The sequence below is a fragment of the Adiantum capillus-veneris genome, chromosome 8, assembly GCF_014529385.1.
Source record: "Adiantum capillus-veneris isolate H3 chromosome 8, ASM1452938v2, whole genome shotgun sequence".
NCBI classification, from domain to species: Eukaryota; Viridiplantae; Streptophyta; class Polypodiopsida; order Polypodiales; family Pteridaceae; genus Adiantum; species Adiantum capillus-veneris.
Genome location: NC_140938.1, coordinates 31,032,835 through 31,049,816, shown reverse-complemented (window position 1 = coordinate 31,049,816; position 16,982 = coordinate 31,032,835). Strand labels below are relative to the sequence as shown.

At 45.7% G+C, this 16,982-nt stretch overlaps 1 protein-coding gene across 1 annotated transcript in view; it reads right to left on the bottom strand.

The window, feature by feature from the left end:
• Positions 1-662: 662 nt before the first annotated feature.
• BRK1 (BRICK1) overlaps positions 663-16,982 on the bottom strand; it is a 48,319-nt gene continuing 31,999 nt past the window's right edge. Inside the window, exon 2 of the mRNA XM_086517787.1 lies at positions 663-1,224. Coding sequence (XP_086373913.1) covers positions 1,106-1,224 — 119 coding nt within the window. The 3' untranslated portion in view covers positions 663-1,105. The remainder of the gene's footprint in view (positions 1,225-16,982) is intronic.

The window sequence follows — 16,982 nt, the reverse complement described above, 5'->3', positions numbered from 1 at the left end:
CATAAAGCATTTGAAAGGATGCATGGATCTTCAATAGAGAGAATTAGCCAAAAAAATCAAGTTACAAATTACTTCTCTACTATGATTCTAGGGTTCACACAATGATCAACTACTAGTTTCACAATCAATAGGAGTCTTACAAAAAGGGGGTAAATATTGACAAACTACTCGGTGTGGCATTCACAGCTTCACGCAGTAAATCTAGCTGACCACCAATTATACAAACGAAACAAAAATATCGAAATGACAGAAGTGGACAAGGCTTGGAGACGATAATGCTTTTACGTCCTTGTAGGTCCCTTTTTCATGCTTCTCAGCCTCCCTTGATATATCACTGGGACAATCCTCATATATTTGAGCCTACATACCTAGCTTGTATTGCTAAACACCGATAATTTAATCACTTTGGAATAAGCTACACCTTCTCCCATAACTAGGCTGTTGCCAGTGCGAATTCTATTCCAAATAAAGCTAGCTTCGTAAGTCGTCTTCGTCACGAGGATCATGAAGTTCCAAAAACAAAGGAAAATGTCAACTCTAAAATGAGCTTATGTCAGTCAGCATCGGTAAGGGTTTCCAGCATATTTTTCAAGTAAATGGCTGTTCTTCTTCCCAACGTAGAGAAGCTTCTGTCAATCATATGAACAGAAAAAAAACCACACTTAAACAACACTGACTTACATTTTAAAGCATAATAATGTAATCATTCCTTCTGTTCGAATACCAATAAGTGAGAACAATAAAGTTGTGGGCGCCAATATAAGGTACACTCTCGACTTAAAGAGAAGTGTGATTGACCATAGGGTGAAGTGCAGAGAGGTCACATGGAAAGTTATACAAATTATGGCATATCGTACATAAAAGGTACGTCTCTGAGATCAGCATCCAAATTTTGGTCACCCTCACTTAGCTTCAGATGTAACAGAGTCTTGCCTATAAGGGTGGTTGTAAGTTGGAGCTGTTTGTGATATAAGTACTCCGCCAAAATGGGAGCGTGCTGCCTCCGTATCTATATCTATATCAGCGGGGCCAATGAAAATATGTGCTATCCCACATTCAAATTCAAAGCACCAAAATAGGACGGGGGCTTGCCACCAGAACCGTCTCAGTCTTCTCTGTCTCCTGCATTTACTGAGCTTGCCTGAGCTTCCAAGAACTCAAGTTGCCTCTCCAGTGACATCAATTTCTCGTTAAGCTCTGCAAGTTTACTCTTGGTGGTTGACTCTGCAAGAGATGAAGTCACCAAAGTGTTGCATTACGAGTGGCACCACCTCAAGGTATTAATCAAGTTGGACATCAGGTGCACACATTAACCAGATGAGGAAAAGTAAAAATTACAAATGTGTCTGTGCGTGCGGCTGTGCATGAGAGAGAGAGAGAGAGAGAGAGAGAGAGAGAGAGAGAGAGAGAGAGAGAGAGAGAGAGAGAGACCTTGAGAGAGAAAAACTAAACAATACAAGAAAGTGGAACAAGAAATGTGTAGGAAGAGTGTACCGCATGTACTAAGGGTCACACGATTCGATGCTATTTTGACAGTGACAAAAAAGCTTCCTGCCAAACTTCTACAGGCATGCCATGATAAAACTAATAGTGCAACAAAAGCCAGATATCATTTCTGGCACAAAATATACTGAGAAAAGTAATAAATCACTTTTGTCAAGCAAAACAAATCTGACAAGAAGAAAAGAATAGAGTCAACACTAGACTAGAGACCAAAAGATGCACCCCTTCCCCCCCTTTTCCGTTAATTTAAAAAAGTATCTAGAGGCACTCCTGAGTCCTCACATACCGTTTTTGGCAGTAATTAAAGATAACTTTTTAAATCGCATGGCGGGTTTTAGGGTTAAGGCTTCTATGTCTAGGTCAAAGACACACCTGATCGTTCTTTCCCACCATTTTGCATCCATCACCCACCATCCTCCCTGCTAGCGCTTCGGAGTTGCAAATTTCTGCCTCATTGCAGCAGCGTTTTCAGCCCATGCTAACGATCCACTTCCATGCAGTCCTGAGTGCATCAGGCAGCCCATTGCCCTCTCTAATCTAGCGCCCCATTGCTCTGGAGATTGAATGCATCTGCTGCCCATCAGGTGCCGCGTCATTTGAGTTACGAATTGATGACATGGCAGTAAATGTACGGAGTGGCTGTACAGCAGCTGATGAGGCAGGCAGTACGGCTCCCCGTGAAATGCACTGACAGGCTGCTGACGTGGCAGATTGTATGGAATTCCGCAAATTACGCTGATGCTTTTTGGGCCAGCTTTTGGGGATTATTGCTTTTGGAACAAGTTGCTTTTGGAAAAATTTGCTTTTGAGTTTAGAAGCTTTTGAGGCTCTGCTTTTGGCATCCCTTGTAAGAATAAAGACCCTTTTCAGAGCATCTAGACGCAGAGTCTGAGAGCAGAGGACCCATTCGGGAGTTGTACTTTGCTCAAGCATTAACCTAAAAGAAATAAAGGGGTGTCAGTCTTTGGGGCCAATCTCTCTGGGCACGGAATTATGCCGGGCCGTGTCCACCAAGTTGAACTGTGATTTTAAAGTTGTGAAGTATTTTAAGTGATTCTCTCCTATGTCATGTCGGATTCCCGACTCGGGTGCCCAATCGTGTGACAGTGGTATCAGAACATTAGGCGTGTGCTTTTCTCAAAGCATACCAGCCCTATCAAAGAGCAGGCAGGGCACTTGGGCACAATTTTGGAAATTGTTATTGAAGAATCTTCTTGTCTCCAGATGAGGTGGCAGTAAATGTACGGACTGGCTGTACGGCAACTGACGTGGCAGGCAGTACGGCTCCCCATGAAATGTGTTGATAGGCTGACTATACAGATGCCTGTGAAATGCGTTGACAAGCTGAATTTTTCCAAAAGTTTCCAAATGCAGATTGAGCAGAATTCCACAAATTACGCTGATGCTTTTTGGGCCAGCTTCTAGGAGTTATTGCTTTTGGAAAAATTTGCTTTTGAGTTTAAAAGCTTTTGGGGCTCTACTTTTGGCATCCCTTGTAAGAATAAAAGGACCCTCAGGGGCCTTACAAGTTACTCTACAGAGCATCTGGACTCAGAGTCTTAGAGCATAGGATCCATTCATGAGTTGTACTTTGCTCAAGCATTAATATTAAAGAAATACCGGAAGGGGCGCCAGTCTTTGGGGCCAATCTGTCTGGGCAGGGAATTACGCCGGGCCATGTCGACCTGTAAGGTCCAGCGGAATGAATGTTGTTCTTTCTCAAGATGAGTGCTCCATAATGTGCTCAAGGTTCCTTTTTGTTCTTATGGAAGGGAGAGCCTTCCGTCTTTAATGAGAGAGTGCAATGATCACGAACAAAGTGAGTGGACATTGTGCGTGCAAGTGTATGAGACTGAGAGATAGATAGAGAAGAGAAATACGACACCAGAGACGACGTAAACCCTCTTCCGAAGGCCCTACTCTCGTCGGCGAGAGTGGTCTACTATTGATTGCACAAACTCGTACAATGAGGATGCATGTGACTAATGCAAGTCTAGACTATGTCGGTGTCGTCGACGGGGGTGACGAAGCCGACGCTATGGCTAAAAACTGAAGGTATGTATTTGCTGTCCAAAAACGCTAATGGCTGATTTCTGCTGCGATTGAAAACGCTATGAAAAACGCTGCCCTTGCTGATCTTTATGGCTGAAAACCTGCGGGTACTTGAGGCTGGAATCGGATGGTCTTTAGGGCTGAAAATATAGGTCTTTGTCTGCTGAAAATGGCGGGTCTTATCTGCTGAAAACGATATGCCAAAAGTGGGCGATGATGGAGATCTGGAAACGCCAATGCTGGGGGTGTGTGGGCGATGATCACCTTGATGAAAAACGCCAAGGGGTTGATGTCTGTGGCGATGAATCCTGCTGAAAACGCCAATGTCTGGAAGCTAGGCGATGAGGATGAAAAATGCTAGGGAGTCTGCTTGAGGAAAATCGCCTCCAAGGGGTTCTTGCTTGAGAAGTTGCCTATTGAGCGGTGGAGCTCCTGCTGCCTCTTCCCCCAATTAGTGCTAGTTTAGGTTTGCTTATATACAAACTTTCTGAATTTGCCCTACCTACTTTCCAACAAAAGTCACTTAAAAATAATAAGTGGAAAATGTCAAAAATAGGTAAAATAGGCTAAATGCATTGGAAAATTCCCCTGAAGGATTCTTATGGGAATGCTTATGATCATGCTGTGTGCAACCAAAGGATAAGCATCTACACTAAGTGACTGGGCATGCACGGTCTACGAATAGACTCACAAAAGTGCTAGATCACTTGCTAATCTAGACTGATTGGACTGACTGAACCCTGTTATGCTGTAGCTTGTCCACGAATACATAGGGTTGGATGTGTCACGTGACATCCCCTCCTTTTTAAAGTGAGGTACTGGTACCGAGCTGCATGGCTTCCTTGTAGTCAGCCAACAACTCTGGATAATGCTTGAAAAACTCTTCGTCGACCCACACCGCTTCGTGGGTCCCTCGATCCTTGAACTTCAAAAGTGTTGTTGAATCGGTTTCAACATGGTTCGAAGAAGCAAGTGAGACAATACTCAGCATCTGTGTTTTCAGCGTGTCGTCATCGCATCGTCGCCATCGCCATCGTCACTGACATAGAGTCAGAATTCAGCAGATAAAGATTTGCAGATTTCAGCCCTTAGCAATTTCAAATTTCAAACCCTCTCGTCGTCGTCCTCATCGTCGTCGACATCGTCGGCAAGTCCAAGCATTGTAGAGATTTGTGCAATCATAAGTAGACCGCTTTCGCCATAGAGAGTGGGACCTTCGGAGGAGGGTTTTACAACGTCTCTGGTGTCGTATTCTCTTCTCTATCTCTCAGTCTCATACACTTCCATTCACAGTGACCATCCTTCTTGCGAACAAACAAAATAGGAGCAGCAAAAGGACTTACACTAGGACGTATGAATCCTCTAGCCACCAACTCCGTGAGTTGTCGCTCTAACTCTTCCTCCTGTGTCTTGTTCAAACGATAGGGAGCCTTACTGATCGGCTGTGCCCCTTGCATAAGCTCGATGCGATGGTCCTTCGGCCGCTCAAGTGGGAGACGAGGTGGAAGATCGTCCTGCAAAAAGAGATGTTTAAACTTGGTAAACAAACCTGAATACTTAGTTGGAGCCTGAATGCTCTGGGAAACTGGAGCAGCATACATGAATGCTGCTTGTTCTTCTCGTCGTAATTCACGCTTTACCTGCACATGAGAGACGATAGGCAAAGAATGCAAGCCCTCCTCAGCACGAATGATGAGGGGGGAGTGAGTTTTGGCATTTAATGTGAGAGTGTTAGCCTCCCAATCAATGAGAGGGTTATGCTCACGAAACCATCTTATGCCCAAAATCATATCACATCCTAAGAGAGGAGATACAAGAAATTTCCGACGGAAAGCATCTTGTTGAACGGTAAACATCACATCAAGGCACTCTTTCGTGATGAGAGAGTCCGTACCAGGGGCGAAGCCAGAAACCTCGAGAGGAGATTTCTGACTAACTTCTAGGCGGGCTCTCTCAACAAGAGAGGCACTAATCACATCATGCATACTGCCTGGATCAAACAATATGATAAAACGCTGTCCCTTTACATGACCATAACACTTCATGAGAGACTCATCAATGTGTGTTTCAGAGACATGAGAAGATTCAGCTTGATTCTGTAAGGTGCTTGTGGTTGCTGTGGGTGCCTTTGGTTCTTTAGGTGTGGCTGTCTTAGGACAAGCCTTCTTAATGTGACCCTTTACGTGACATTGAAAACATCTACCTTCCTTAGCATAAATCACTTGTTCTTCAGCCGTGATGTATCCTCCTACAATTCCTTGTGCAGCTTTTTCATATGGGGTTAGCTTAGGTTTTGCAGGTGCTTTAGCTTTACCCTTAGATTCATTGTTAGAGTTCTTTTTCGAGGAATTAGAGGAAGAAGGGCTAGAAGAGTTACCATTCTTACCGTTCTTACCATTCTGCGTGTTCTGAGAATTCTGAGGGGTTCCTTGAGAAGTCTTGTTTTCCTTAGGCTTTCCCTTGTTGTGCTTCATCTCCTGTGCGAGAGCAATCGCTACCGCCTTGTTGAGATCGATTGGATCAAGTACCTCCACATCATACTTGATATACTCGTCCAATCCATAAAAGAATGCCTCCTTGCGCTCCGCATCCGATTTGCGTAATTGAGTGCCGAGCTGCAAAACACGATCAGAGAAAGACATAACCGGCATACCATTTTGCTTGAGAGCGCGCCAATCGTCCTTCAATCGTGCGAGATACTGAGGTGGCATAAACCGCGCCTTGAGCTTGTCTTGGAAATCAACCCAATTGAAGGAAAGGGGCGTGAATTCGTTGGCTTCCTCTAGGTGCACGACTAACTGTGCCTCTTGCCATGCGTGGTACCAATTGATGGCATCACCGGCAAGGTACATAGCTGCCGTCAAAACCTTGCTATTCCCTGTCTTCTTAGCATTAAATTGATGCAACCAAGAATGAATCACCGTGGCATCCATCTTACCATCATACTTACTGAAAGTCAACTTTTCTGTGACTGGGTTGTTGGAATCCGCATCGTGGCTTACGCCACTTGAGAAACTTCCACGATCTTTGGCTGGTTCGGACTTCGAGGCAAGTACTTGTCGAACCAATTCTTGAGTGCGGAGGTCTCTTTGAGCCTCACGCTCGGCCTCCAAGGCTGCTCTTTGAGCCTCCCGTTCCTCCTTTCTTTGTGCTTTTCTTTTGTTTCGTTCATCGCGCTCGCGTTCTAAAGCAATGCGAGTCGCTTCTTGTTGTATTGCATTTCTTTCATTTCGTTCTTCGCGCTCGCGTTCCAAAGCAATACGAGTCGCTTCTTGTTGTGCCAGCGCAATTCGATTCGCTTCTTGTTGTGCCAGCACAAGGCCAGTCGCTTCGCGATTCGCTTCTTGTTGTTGGGCTATCATGTCCAACATCGACTTGACCATCGCCTCCATGGAAGTTGGTACAACTCGTGGCGTAGATGGAGAAGGAGGAGGGTCGGAAAAATCTCTTGGTGGGGAGAACTCTTCGTCGCCTCTCTCATGCTCATCGCCTGTATGCGAAGTATCCATTCCGCTTCGGGTGATGACCATGCACTATGATCTTTGGTTCTTAAGTTCACGAGGAACTTGGATTCTTGAGGGTCTTGAGATTCTGAGGGTTTTCTTTCGCTTGCAATCTGTGTTTGAGAAGGATCTTCTCTTCACCCAAGTTCTACTCTTTTCCGCGGGCGCACCCCTTGGCGGCCTTGCGCTCACACCAAGGTTGCTTTTTCCCACCTCACGTCGATTGGTCGGCCGCTAAGTGCACGGTCCGCTCTCAATGAGTGAAAAGAGGCACAAGGGGAGGCTGGACAAGCCCTTCTTTCTTGGGATTCTGTCACTCTTCAAAAACACGATTAGGAATCGACACGCCCAAGCGAACTTGGGTTCGTGCGACCGCAACAAGCAAAAAAAAATATTGTGATTCTTGTGATTCTTTCCTTGAGTGATACAGAACACTGCCAAAGCTCTAATACCAATGTAAGGTGCAACGGAATGAATGTTGTTCTTTCTCAAGATGAGTGCTCCATAATGTGCTCAAGGTTCCTTTTTGTTCTTATGGAAGGGAGAGCCTTCCGTCTTTAATGAGAGAGTGTAATGATCATGAACAAAGTGAGTGGACATTGTGCGTGCAAGTGTATGAGACTGAGAGATAGATAGAGAAGAGAAATACGACACCAAAGACGTTGTAAAACCCTCCTCCGAAGGCCCCACTCTCGTCGGCGAGAGTGGTCTACTATTGATTGCACAAACTGGTACAATGAGGATGCATGTGACTGATGCAAGTCTAGACTATGTCGGTATCGTCGACGGGGGTGACGAAGTCGACGCTATGGCTGAAAACTGAAGGTATGTATCTGCTGTCCAAAAACGCTAATGGCTGATTTCTGTTGCGGCTGAAAACGCTATGAAAAACACTGCCCTTGCTGATCTTTATGGCTGAAAACCTGCGGGTACTTGGGGCTAGAATCGGATGGTCTTTAGGGCTGAAAATACAGGTCCTTGTCTGCTGAAAATGGCGGGTCTTATTTGCTGAAAACGCTATGCCAAAAGTGCGCGATGATGGAGATCTGGAAACGCCAATGCTGCGGGTGTGTGGGCGATGATCACCTTGATGAAAAACACCACGGGGCTGATGTCTGTGGGGATGAATCCTGCTGAAAACGCCAATATCTCGAAGCTAGGCGATGAGGATGGAAAACGCTAGGGAGTCTAGTCTAGGTTTGCTTATATACAAACTTGCTCAATTTGCCCTACCTACTTTCCAACAAAAGTCACTTAAAAATAATAAATGTCAAAAAATAGGTAAAATAGGCCAAATGCACTGAAAAATTCCCTTGAAGGATTTTGATGGGAATGCTTATGATCATGCTGTGTGCATATACATCTATACTAAGTGATTGGGCATGCACGGTCTACGAATAGACTCACAAAAGTGCCAAATCACTTGCTAATCTAGACTGACTGGACTGATTGAACCCTGTTATGATGTAGCTTGTCCACGGACACATAGGGTTGGATGTGTCACGTGACACGACCAAATTGAATTGTGATTTTAAAGTTGCGAAGTATTTTGAGTGATTCTCTCCTGTGTCATGTCGGATTCCCAACTCGGGTGCGCAATCCAGTGGCAGTGGTATCAGAGCATTAGGCGTGTGCTTTTCTCAAAGCATACCGGTCCTATCAAAGAGCAGACAGGGCACTTGGGCACAATTTTGGACATTGTTATTGAAGAATCTTCATGTCTCGAGATGACGTGGTAGTAAATGAAAGGACTGGCAGTACGGCAACTGACGTGGCAAGTAGTACGGCTCCCCGTCAAACGCGCTAACAGGCTGACTCTACGGACGCCCATAAAATGCGTTAATAGGTTGCTAACATGGCAGATTCTACGGAATTCGGCAAATGACGTTGATGCTTTTTGGGCCAGCTTTTGAGGATTATTGCTTTTGGAACAAGTAGCTTTTGGAAAAAATTGCTTTTCAGTTTAGAAGCTTTTAAGGCTCTGCTTTTGGCATCCCTTGTAAGAATAAAAGGACCCTTAGGGGCTTTACTCTTCATAGCATTTGGACGCAGAGTCTGAGAGCAGAGGACCCATTCCGGAGTTGTACTTTGCTCAAGCATTAATATGATAGAAATACCAATAGGGGCGCCAGTCTTTGGGGCCAATCTCTCTGGGCCAAAACTACGTTGGGCCGTGTCGGCCAAATTGAACCGTGATTTTTAAGAGGTGAAGTATTTTAAGTGATTCTCTCGTGTGTCGTGTCCGATTCCCAAGTTGGGGTGCCCAATCCTGTGACACTGGTATCAGAGCATTAGGCGTGTGCTTTTCTCAAAGCATACCGGTCCTATCAAAGAGCAGACGGGGCACTTGGGCACAATTTTGGAAATTGTTATTGAAGAATCTTCGTGTCCCGAAATGACGTGGCAATAAATGTGCAGACTGCCTGTATGGCAGCTGACGTGGTAGGCAGTACGTGTGAGAGTGCGTGTGCAGAAGCGTGAGAGAGGAGAGAGAGAGACAGTAGACCACAAACGCAAGATATGGTGAAGAGGGGACGATCAACCCCCCATGACTACCATGAGCAGAAAACCCTCAGTGCAATCAGTATATGTGATCTCTGTGAGATGTGGAAGTGGGTACCCCCTCGGCCCCATAAATAGGTGCCCAAGGGGAGGTAGGGCAAGGCCTGATAAAAATCCCCACGACCCAAACACAAAAATGATATATGGAAATATCTATGTGGGCGCCCGGACAAAAGTGGGCGGCCAGCCCCAAACTCGGGCAGCCAGACCAAGTACAACCTAGACTATGGGTGGCCAGCCCGGAGACATACTAGCTGTACAAGTATGCCCTAGACCTGTGAAGTAGCAAAGTGGTTTAAATCTAACACCCCCTCTCAGCACCTAATGCTGAACAAACCGCATGAAGCCGAAGATGTGAGGCAAATGATGAAGATGTCTGTTGCGATGCCCACTGAAGGACAATACTCCGGCGAACTCCGCGAGTGTAGCAGCAGTCTAGGGTGTCTCAACCGCCAAGAAATCTCCATGGTAAAGTGCCGTCACGAGCAGTGTAACAAAACCGTTGTACTCCGCCGATACAGGGTGAAGATACTGTGTGAAGGTCCCGAACTAAGTGTGAAAACAACTCCTTGTCGTGAAAGAAGTGCCAATAGACCTGCAAGTGTCCTGCCCAATAGGATCTGTGATGTCTGTAGTCAAACTGTCCGGAGAAAATGGTGAAGTCTAGGAACCGTCATGAGAATGATCGGAAGCCTGTCAACGCATGAACCTGTAACCTAGTGTGGCCAGGCGGCTAAGCTGTGTAAAACTCCAGGAAGGCCAGATGTAGTAATTTGCGAGGTAAACGTCCTCCGAAACAAGGAAAGCCAGACTAAACAATCTGCATTGTAGAAGCTACCGTAAGCTGCAGCAGTCATCGATAGACCGCACGGACCACCATTGGATGGTGTCCTGTTAGTAGGTAGGGTAATCCAAGATGAGGGGAAAGCCAGACTCAACAGTCTGCGCTGTGAAGGGCCTCTGAGAAGAGGTGTGGTCAGACCAAGTTGTTTGCACCGTAATCATCCTATAGAAGTAGGGAAACCAGACTGAGCAGTCTGCGCTATGAAGAACATTGAAGATCCTCTGAGAAGAGGAAAGGCCAGGCTAAGATGTCTACGCCGTCTTGCCTGTATCTCCTACCTCCAATCCTTCGGTGTCAACCTAAACATAATCCGCGTCAACAACGCCACCAAACTGCAACTCGGTGTGGCTCTCAATGTGAATGAGCTGGGAGTCGCCTACTGCCTAGGTCGGGGGATAAGTTTGTTGCAAGGTTACGGAGGGTGAGTGTAAGCAACTCTGAAGGTAGCAATCCAAATGATCAGGAGTGTAGAAGACTGCACTACCATCCAAGCCAAGCTCCTGGTGACTCCGGATGTAGTCGCGTAATGATGTATCTCCCGCATCTCGCGGGTAAACTCTCCAAGAGAGTCCAGAGCACTGAAGTCCTACTCCAGTTTGTAAATCCAAGCAATGAACCTGTCCAAGAAGAGATCCAATATCCTCTCTCTAAGTCCATGTAGATGCTCCTGTGTAAGCAAGTGATCTGACGTGTCGAGGTCAAGTGGTAAGTGTCTGTCCACCCAAGATGTGGTGTCCTCTTTGGGAATGTTGGAATCCCATATGCCATGAGCATGGCCATATCTCGTGTGAACTCCTCTGGTGTGCCCATAGCAAACCACAAGTCACCACCCCCTCTGGAGTGCGCAACTGCCGAATGATGGCTGGAATGAATGGATCTCCCAAGGATCGTACGCCCGTAGATGATCAAGCCGATGTCGAAACTACCATGTACTACAGTAGTCACTGAGAGACCGCACGGACCACCACCGAATGGGGTGTCTTGTCAGGAGGTAACTTCATCCTCTGTGAAAAACTCCAACCAAGTGTCCGCTGTCCACCCAAAAACGCAACTGCGAGGTGATGAAAACTCTACTGTCCAGAGAGTTTCAGCGTGCTCGTCGGAGGTCCGGAGCGGTGCAGAGGGTGTAGGGAGAGCGGGTGATGGCTGGAATCTGATGAAGACGGAGAGGATCCTCACCGGCAATGCACCAAATGCAAAGCCGGGTAGGTGGTGGAGAGATCCGGGTTCAGAATCTGAGTGCTGCCCTCCTGCTGCAAAAACGCAGGTCAACTTGCAGTCCACTTTTGCTGCACTTAATGGCAAAAACCTTCTGTTTGCTGAAAAAACAAAGGCTTCATGGGTACCCTAGGTGCCCAGCAACTTGTGGAAGGTGTCAACAACATAAAGTGACCAATAAAACCGCCGAAAATGGGCTGAAAACCCAAAAACGCAGATGGAGCAGAGGAGGTTTCTGGCAATGAAATGATCCCAGAAGTGAAGCGCTAGTAGCCTGATGCAAAAACGCTGACCTGATCTTGGGAAGAGAACTTGATGCGGAGATGCGCTATCCAAGGCCATGGAAAGCCTAAGCTGCTGATACCATGTGAGAGTGCGCGTGTGCGGAAGCGTGAGAGAGGAGAGAGAGAGAGACAGTAGACCACAAACGCAAGATATGGTGAAGAGGGGGCTGATCCATGACTACCATGAGCAGAAGACCCTCAGTACAATCAGTATATGTGATCTCTGTGAGATGTGGAAGTGGGTACCCCATTGGCCCCATAAATAGGTGCCCAAGGAGAGGTAGAGCAAGGCTTGATAAAAATCCCATGACCCAACAAAAAAATGATATATGGAAATATCTATGTGGGCGCTCGAACAAAAGTGGGCGGTCGGCCCCTTGTACTTTGCTTAAGCATTAATATAAAAGAAATACCGATAGAGGTGCCAGTCTTTGGGGCCAATCTCTTTGGGCACGGAACTACGCCAAGCCGTGTCGACCAAATTGAACTGTGATTTATCGCATCTGTAGCAAGCCCTCGTACTCCCGCACCTGTTGGGCTACTTGCCCTTTGAATTAGACGAGATTTCTCATGTGAAATCTCTCCGAATTCACCTGTACCTACGGGGGATTAGCAATTAGCTAATCCAATACTTGGACAAGAGGCTCTTCCCTCGGCATACACGCATGAACCCACATAACTGTACATACATATGAATAGCCGTCGAGCGGGGCATCACAATTCCGTATTCAAAAGAGGAGAGTGGTGCGCGAGAGCAAAATCATCGCGCTACATAGTGCAAGGGAGAAGGCAAGCTTTCCATTAAAGCTTCATCACTTGCACCAACTTCTACACACACACATTGTAGAGCTCACAATGAGTAAAAATCGGTCCCCCTCTCAATTTAGGCGGCCCCTCTTGCTGTTGGACTTGGTAAACTGGCCTGGAGCCGCCATGTGTCCACTTTGCCTCTTTTGAGTTAATTTCCTAGTACCCACCAACTTATAAGTGTCGCACGGGGTCTGAATGACTTTGAACTGAGCATCAACGTACTTTTACTGATCGGATTCCGGTGCCGATCGGCTCGACCAACTCGTGGCGACAAGACCTTCCCATCTGCTGGTGAAACTCTCGGTTGTTGGCCATTTCACACTTGACATACAATGTCCGGCCATTTGCAACTTCAAAAAGAAGGTCCCAAAAATTAAATAAAAATCAAAGGAAAGAAACCAACAACTAAGGTTAGCAGTAGTCACAACCTTGTGACATAGTCACAGCCCTGTGACAGTTTGCCGGACCAAACCTCTTCAAGGATGCCAGCTTTGCAGTGTGGGATAAACGATTGCAAATGTTTTAAGTGCCTCTCCCCAAAAACCTTCAGGGAGATTAGCGTTGGACAACATGCATCGAGCCCTCTCACAAAACCTCCTGTTATCTCTTTCAGCCACACCATTAGACGAGGGACTATAAGGGGCTGTTAGCTCCCTCTTGATACCATTTTCTTTGCAAAACTTAACAAATTCAATAAATGTGAACTCATCCCCATTGTCTGTACGCAAGCATTTCAGCTTTCTACCTGTTTGGGTAGTCACAAATGCATGAAAAGTTTTCAAAGAAGCAAACGTGTCACTACTATTCTTAAGCAAATAAACCCATATTTTCCTAGAAACGAAAATATGGGCATGCTATACACATCAGAATGTACAAAATATGCAGCACCACCCATACTCTTTACAAGCATGCTACACACATTAGAATGTACAAGATCAAGACGATCAAATTTGTGAGAGACACCAGAGAAACAAGAATTTCTCACTTGCTTTTCCATATTGGCATTCATTACAAAAAACAAGCTTTAAGCCCTTAGTTTCAACACGAGAGGAAAGAACATCGAGTCCTTTTGGGCTCATATGGCCTAATCTTTTGTGCCAAAGCTCCAAGTGAGAGGCAATCTCTGCTATAGCAACAAACTTGCGTGGCAAGGCTTTGCAATGCAAGAAATAAAGTGTCCCCTTCTTTGTGCCCTTCACAATTTGCATAGCACCTTTTGTGAGCTTTCAAGTACCACCACTAACAATGGTGTTGTAACCATGCATATCAAGTTCTCCAACAAAGAGAAGACTCTTCTTGATGCCAGGAACATATCTGACATCATACAAAACAAGTTTTTGCCCATTCTCAAGGGCCAAATGAAGCACAAATGCCCGATTAACTAATCCATATTACAATCATGTCTATAGAGATTTATGAGACCAAAATGCTGCAGCCATTTAGTCATTTCTGCAATCATTTCGTCTATCAGTTCTTGCACTCAAACAAGTCAAGTACAAATCAATGAGTATCATTTTATAGTTCATAAAGTCATACAGCAGAATACTGCCAGCTCAGCAGTATCCCTGAAACCCAAAGGGACATCAGTGACTCTATATCAAAAATCGGGGCAATCTGTTGACAAAGAAGCGGAGTGACTCCCCTCTTGTGCAAACCCACTGCACTAGATTCACCCATGCTGAAATCGGGGTTCTATCGGAGTAAACTATGCTAAACAGAATGCTTCAAGGTAAAGGTTCACAATCTGAGGAGTATCTGCTAGGTCCTCCTCCTCCATCCACTTCGCATCCAATGCAGGATAGTTCTTGAATTTAACCAAGAACCGCCTAATCACTTTACCTGTAATCTTTCTATCTTTATGTGCCAGTATCTGTTCTGGAACGAGTATCTCCTCGCTTTCCTCCACTTCGGGTTGCTCATCTGGCTTCCCATCATCGGGCACATCGCCTTTAAAAGGCTTCAAGAGACTCACATGAAAAGCATTGTGAATTTTCCAAGTATCGGGCAGCTTCAATCTAAAGGAGACATCATTTATCTTTTCTTTTCTCTGGAAAGGTCCATAGTATCTCATGCTAAGCTTTGGAATAAGCCGCTCCTTTCCCTTTTTCTTTCTCAGGCGTGCCTTCTCAAAACGTAAGAGCACCCAATTGTCTTCTTTTAATTTCAAATCGCGACGGTGTCGATCTACTGCCTTCTTGTGTCTTTCCTGAGATTCCTCTAAAGCCTCCCGGACCTTGGCAAGAGCAGTGTCTGTCACAAAGTGATGACGTGGCGGATAGCAGAAACCCTAATTTCTACCAGAAACCCTAAAATTCCTACAAACCCTAATTTCTACCAAAAACCCTAATTTCCGAAAATCGCGGAGGCTATTAAAAAAAAAAAAGACGCGAATTTCGCTTTTGAAGAGAATGCTTTTTTTAAACAAAAAAAAAGGAGAACTTGAGAGAGAAGAGCTTTTGAGCTCTTATGCTTTTTATTTTAAAAGCTTTTGGGGCTCTGCTTCTGGGCATCCCTTGTATCTTTAAATAAGTGGTGAGGGCTTCACTTCTCAAAGAATCTGGACGCAGAGTCTGAGAGTGAAACCCTAACCGCTCTCTTGTACTTTGATGATTGATTAATACAAAAAGAAATATTGAAAGGGGCGCCAGTCTTTGGGGCCAATATCTCTAGGCACGGAACTCCGCCGGGCCAGTGTACATCTATTGTGATCTGTGACTTGTTTTGAAGTGGTTATTTGGTGCTGTTGCGGTTGATTCTTGACTTGGAGTGTCCAAGTCTGTTACAGTGGTATCAGAGCACGGCCGATTTCTCTTCAACGGGAAATCCGATCCCCGAATTTTTTTTTCCGCGGCACCTATGGCTTCAGGCAATGATCAGTCGACTCCCTCTGCATCTGGAGATGCGGGCTGGGATCACAACGAAGATTCAGACAGGGAGTATGGCCCGCCTCGGCCTACTCAGGCAGAGCAAAGAGAGATGGAGCGTCGTCAATTGATTGGCGATGCAACAAAGATGACGCTCAAGTTTGCCAAGGACCCGAAGATGGCAAAATATATGAACCAGACCTCTTTGGAAGAGGTACAGATGGAGTGGCAAAGAACCACAACACCACTCCCGAAACCCGCTCTCAAGAAACCTTCTGTCGGTCGACATTTGACAAGGCAAAGAAATTGAAGAAGCGCGTCAAGTTTGAAGACCTACCCAGTTCTTCTTCTTCTTCTTCTTCTTCTGACAGTTCTTCTAGCTCTTCAGACTCGAGTAAAGAAGACAGGAAAAGCGAAAAGCGAAGCAAGAAGCAACGCTTCGGAAAGGGCAAGAGAAAGACAAAGAAGGCTAAATCTCGCCCAGAGACTGACAGTTCTACTGAGGACTCGTCTACAGACAGCTCAGATTCCGTTGACGGAAACTTTTATGCGAACAAGAAGAGTTTTTACAAAGCCAACCAGTATGACTTTCTCGAAGATAAAAGCAAGAAAGTCCGAGAGTTTAAGGAAGGTGGCCACTCGATCAAGTTTGATACTTTTTCAGGATACTCAGATGCTTCGAAGGCTTTGTCTTTTATACAGCAGTTTGACATTGCTTTCGTGGGAGGACGCTATTCAGAGCACTCCAAGATTCGGAGAGCTGCCTCTTACTTTAAAGGGAATGCTCGTACTTGGTGGTCCACGCTTCTTTTAAACAAGACTGCGACAGTTACATGGCTGAAATTTAAGAGGCTTTTTATTTCTTCTTGGTTCACGCAAGAGTTTGAACGAGATATACGAGCTGCTTGGAACCATCTTCGGATGACCAAGAGCGATACAGTAAATACTTACTGTGAAAGATTCTGGAGCTCTTTCTACCCGCCTCTTCAGTCAAGAAGATCTCGTTCAGAGAACAGATTGAGCGGTTTACCTTGGGTCTACCTACAGAGATCCGAGATCACTGCTTGGAATAGAAGTCAGCTTCTATTCAGGAGTTGATGAGTCATGCGAAGCAGGGCTTTGCCATTCACTCTGGCAATCTGACCTACCCCACAGATAAGGCCATGACACAATGAACCGAACAGACTTCTGGGAATGAAAGTAGAAAGAAAAAGAGCAACCCAGGGAAAAAGGATGCACGACCCAAGCTTACTCTTGAGGAGAGAGCTCGCTTCATCAGAGAGGGGAAGTGCTTTGGATGCAGGGAACCTGGACATATCTCCGCGAAGTGCCCTAGAAAGGC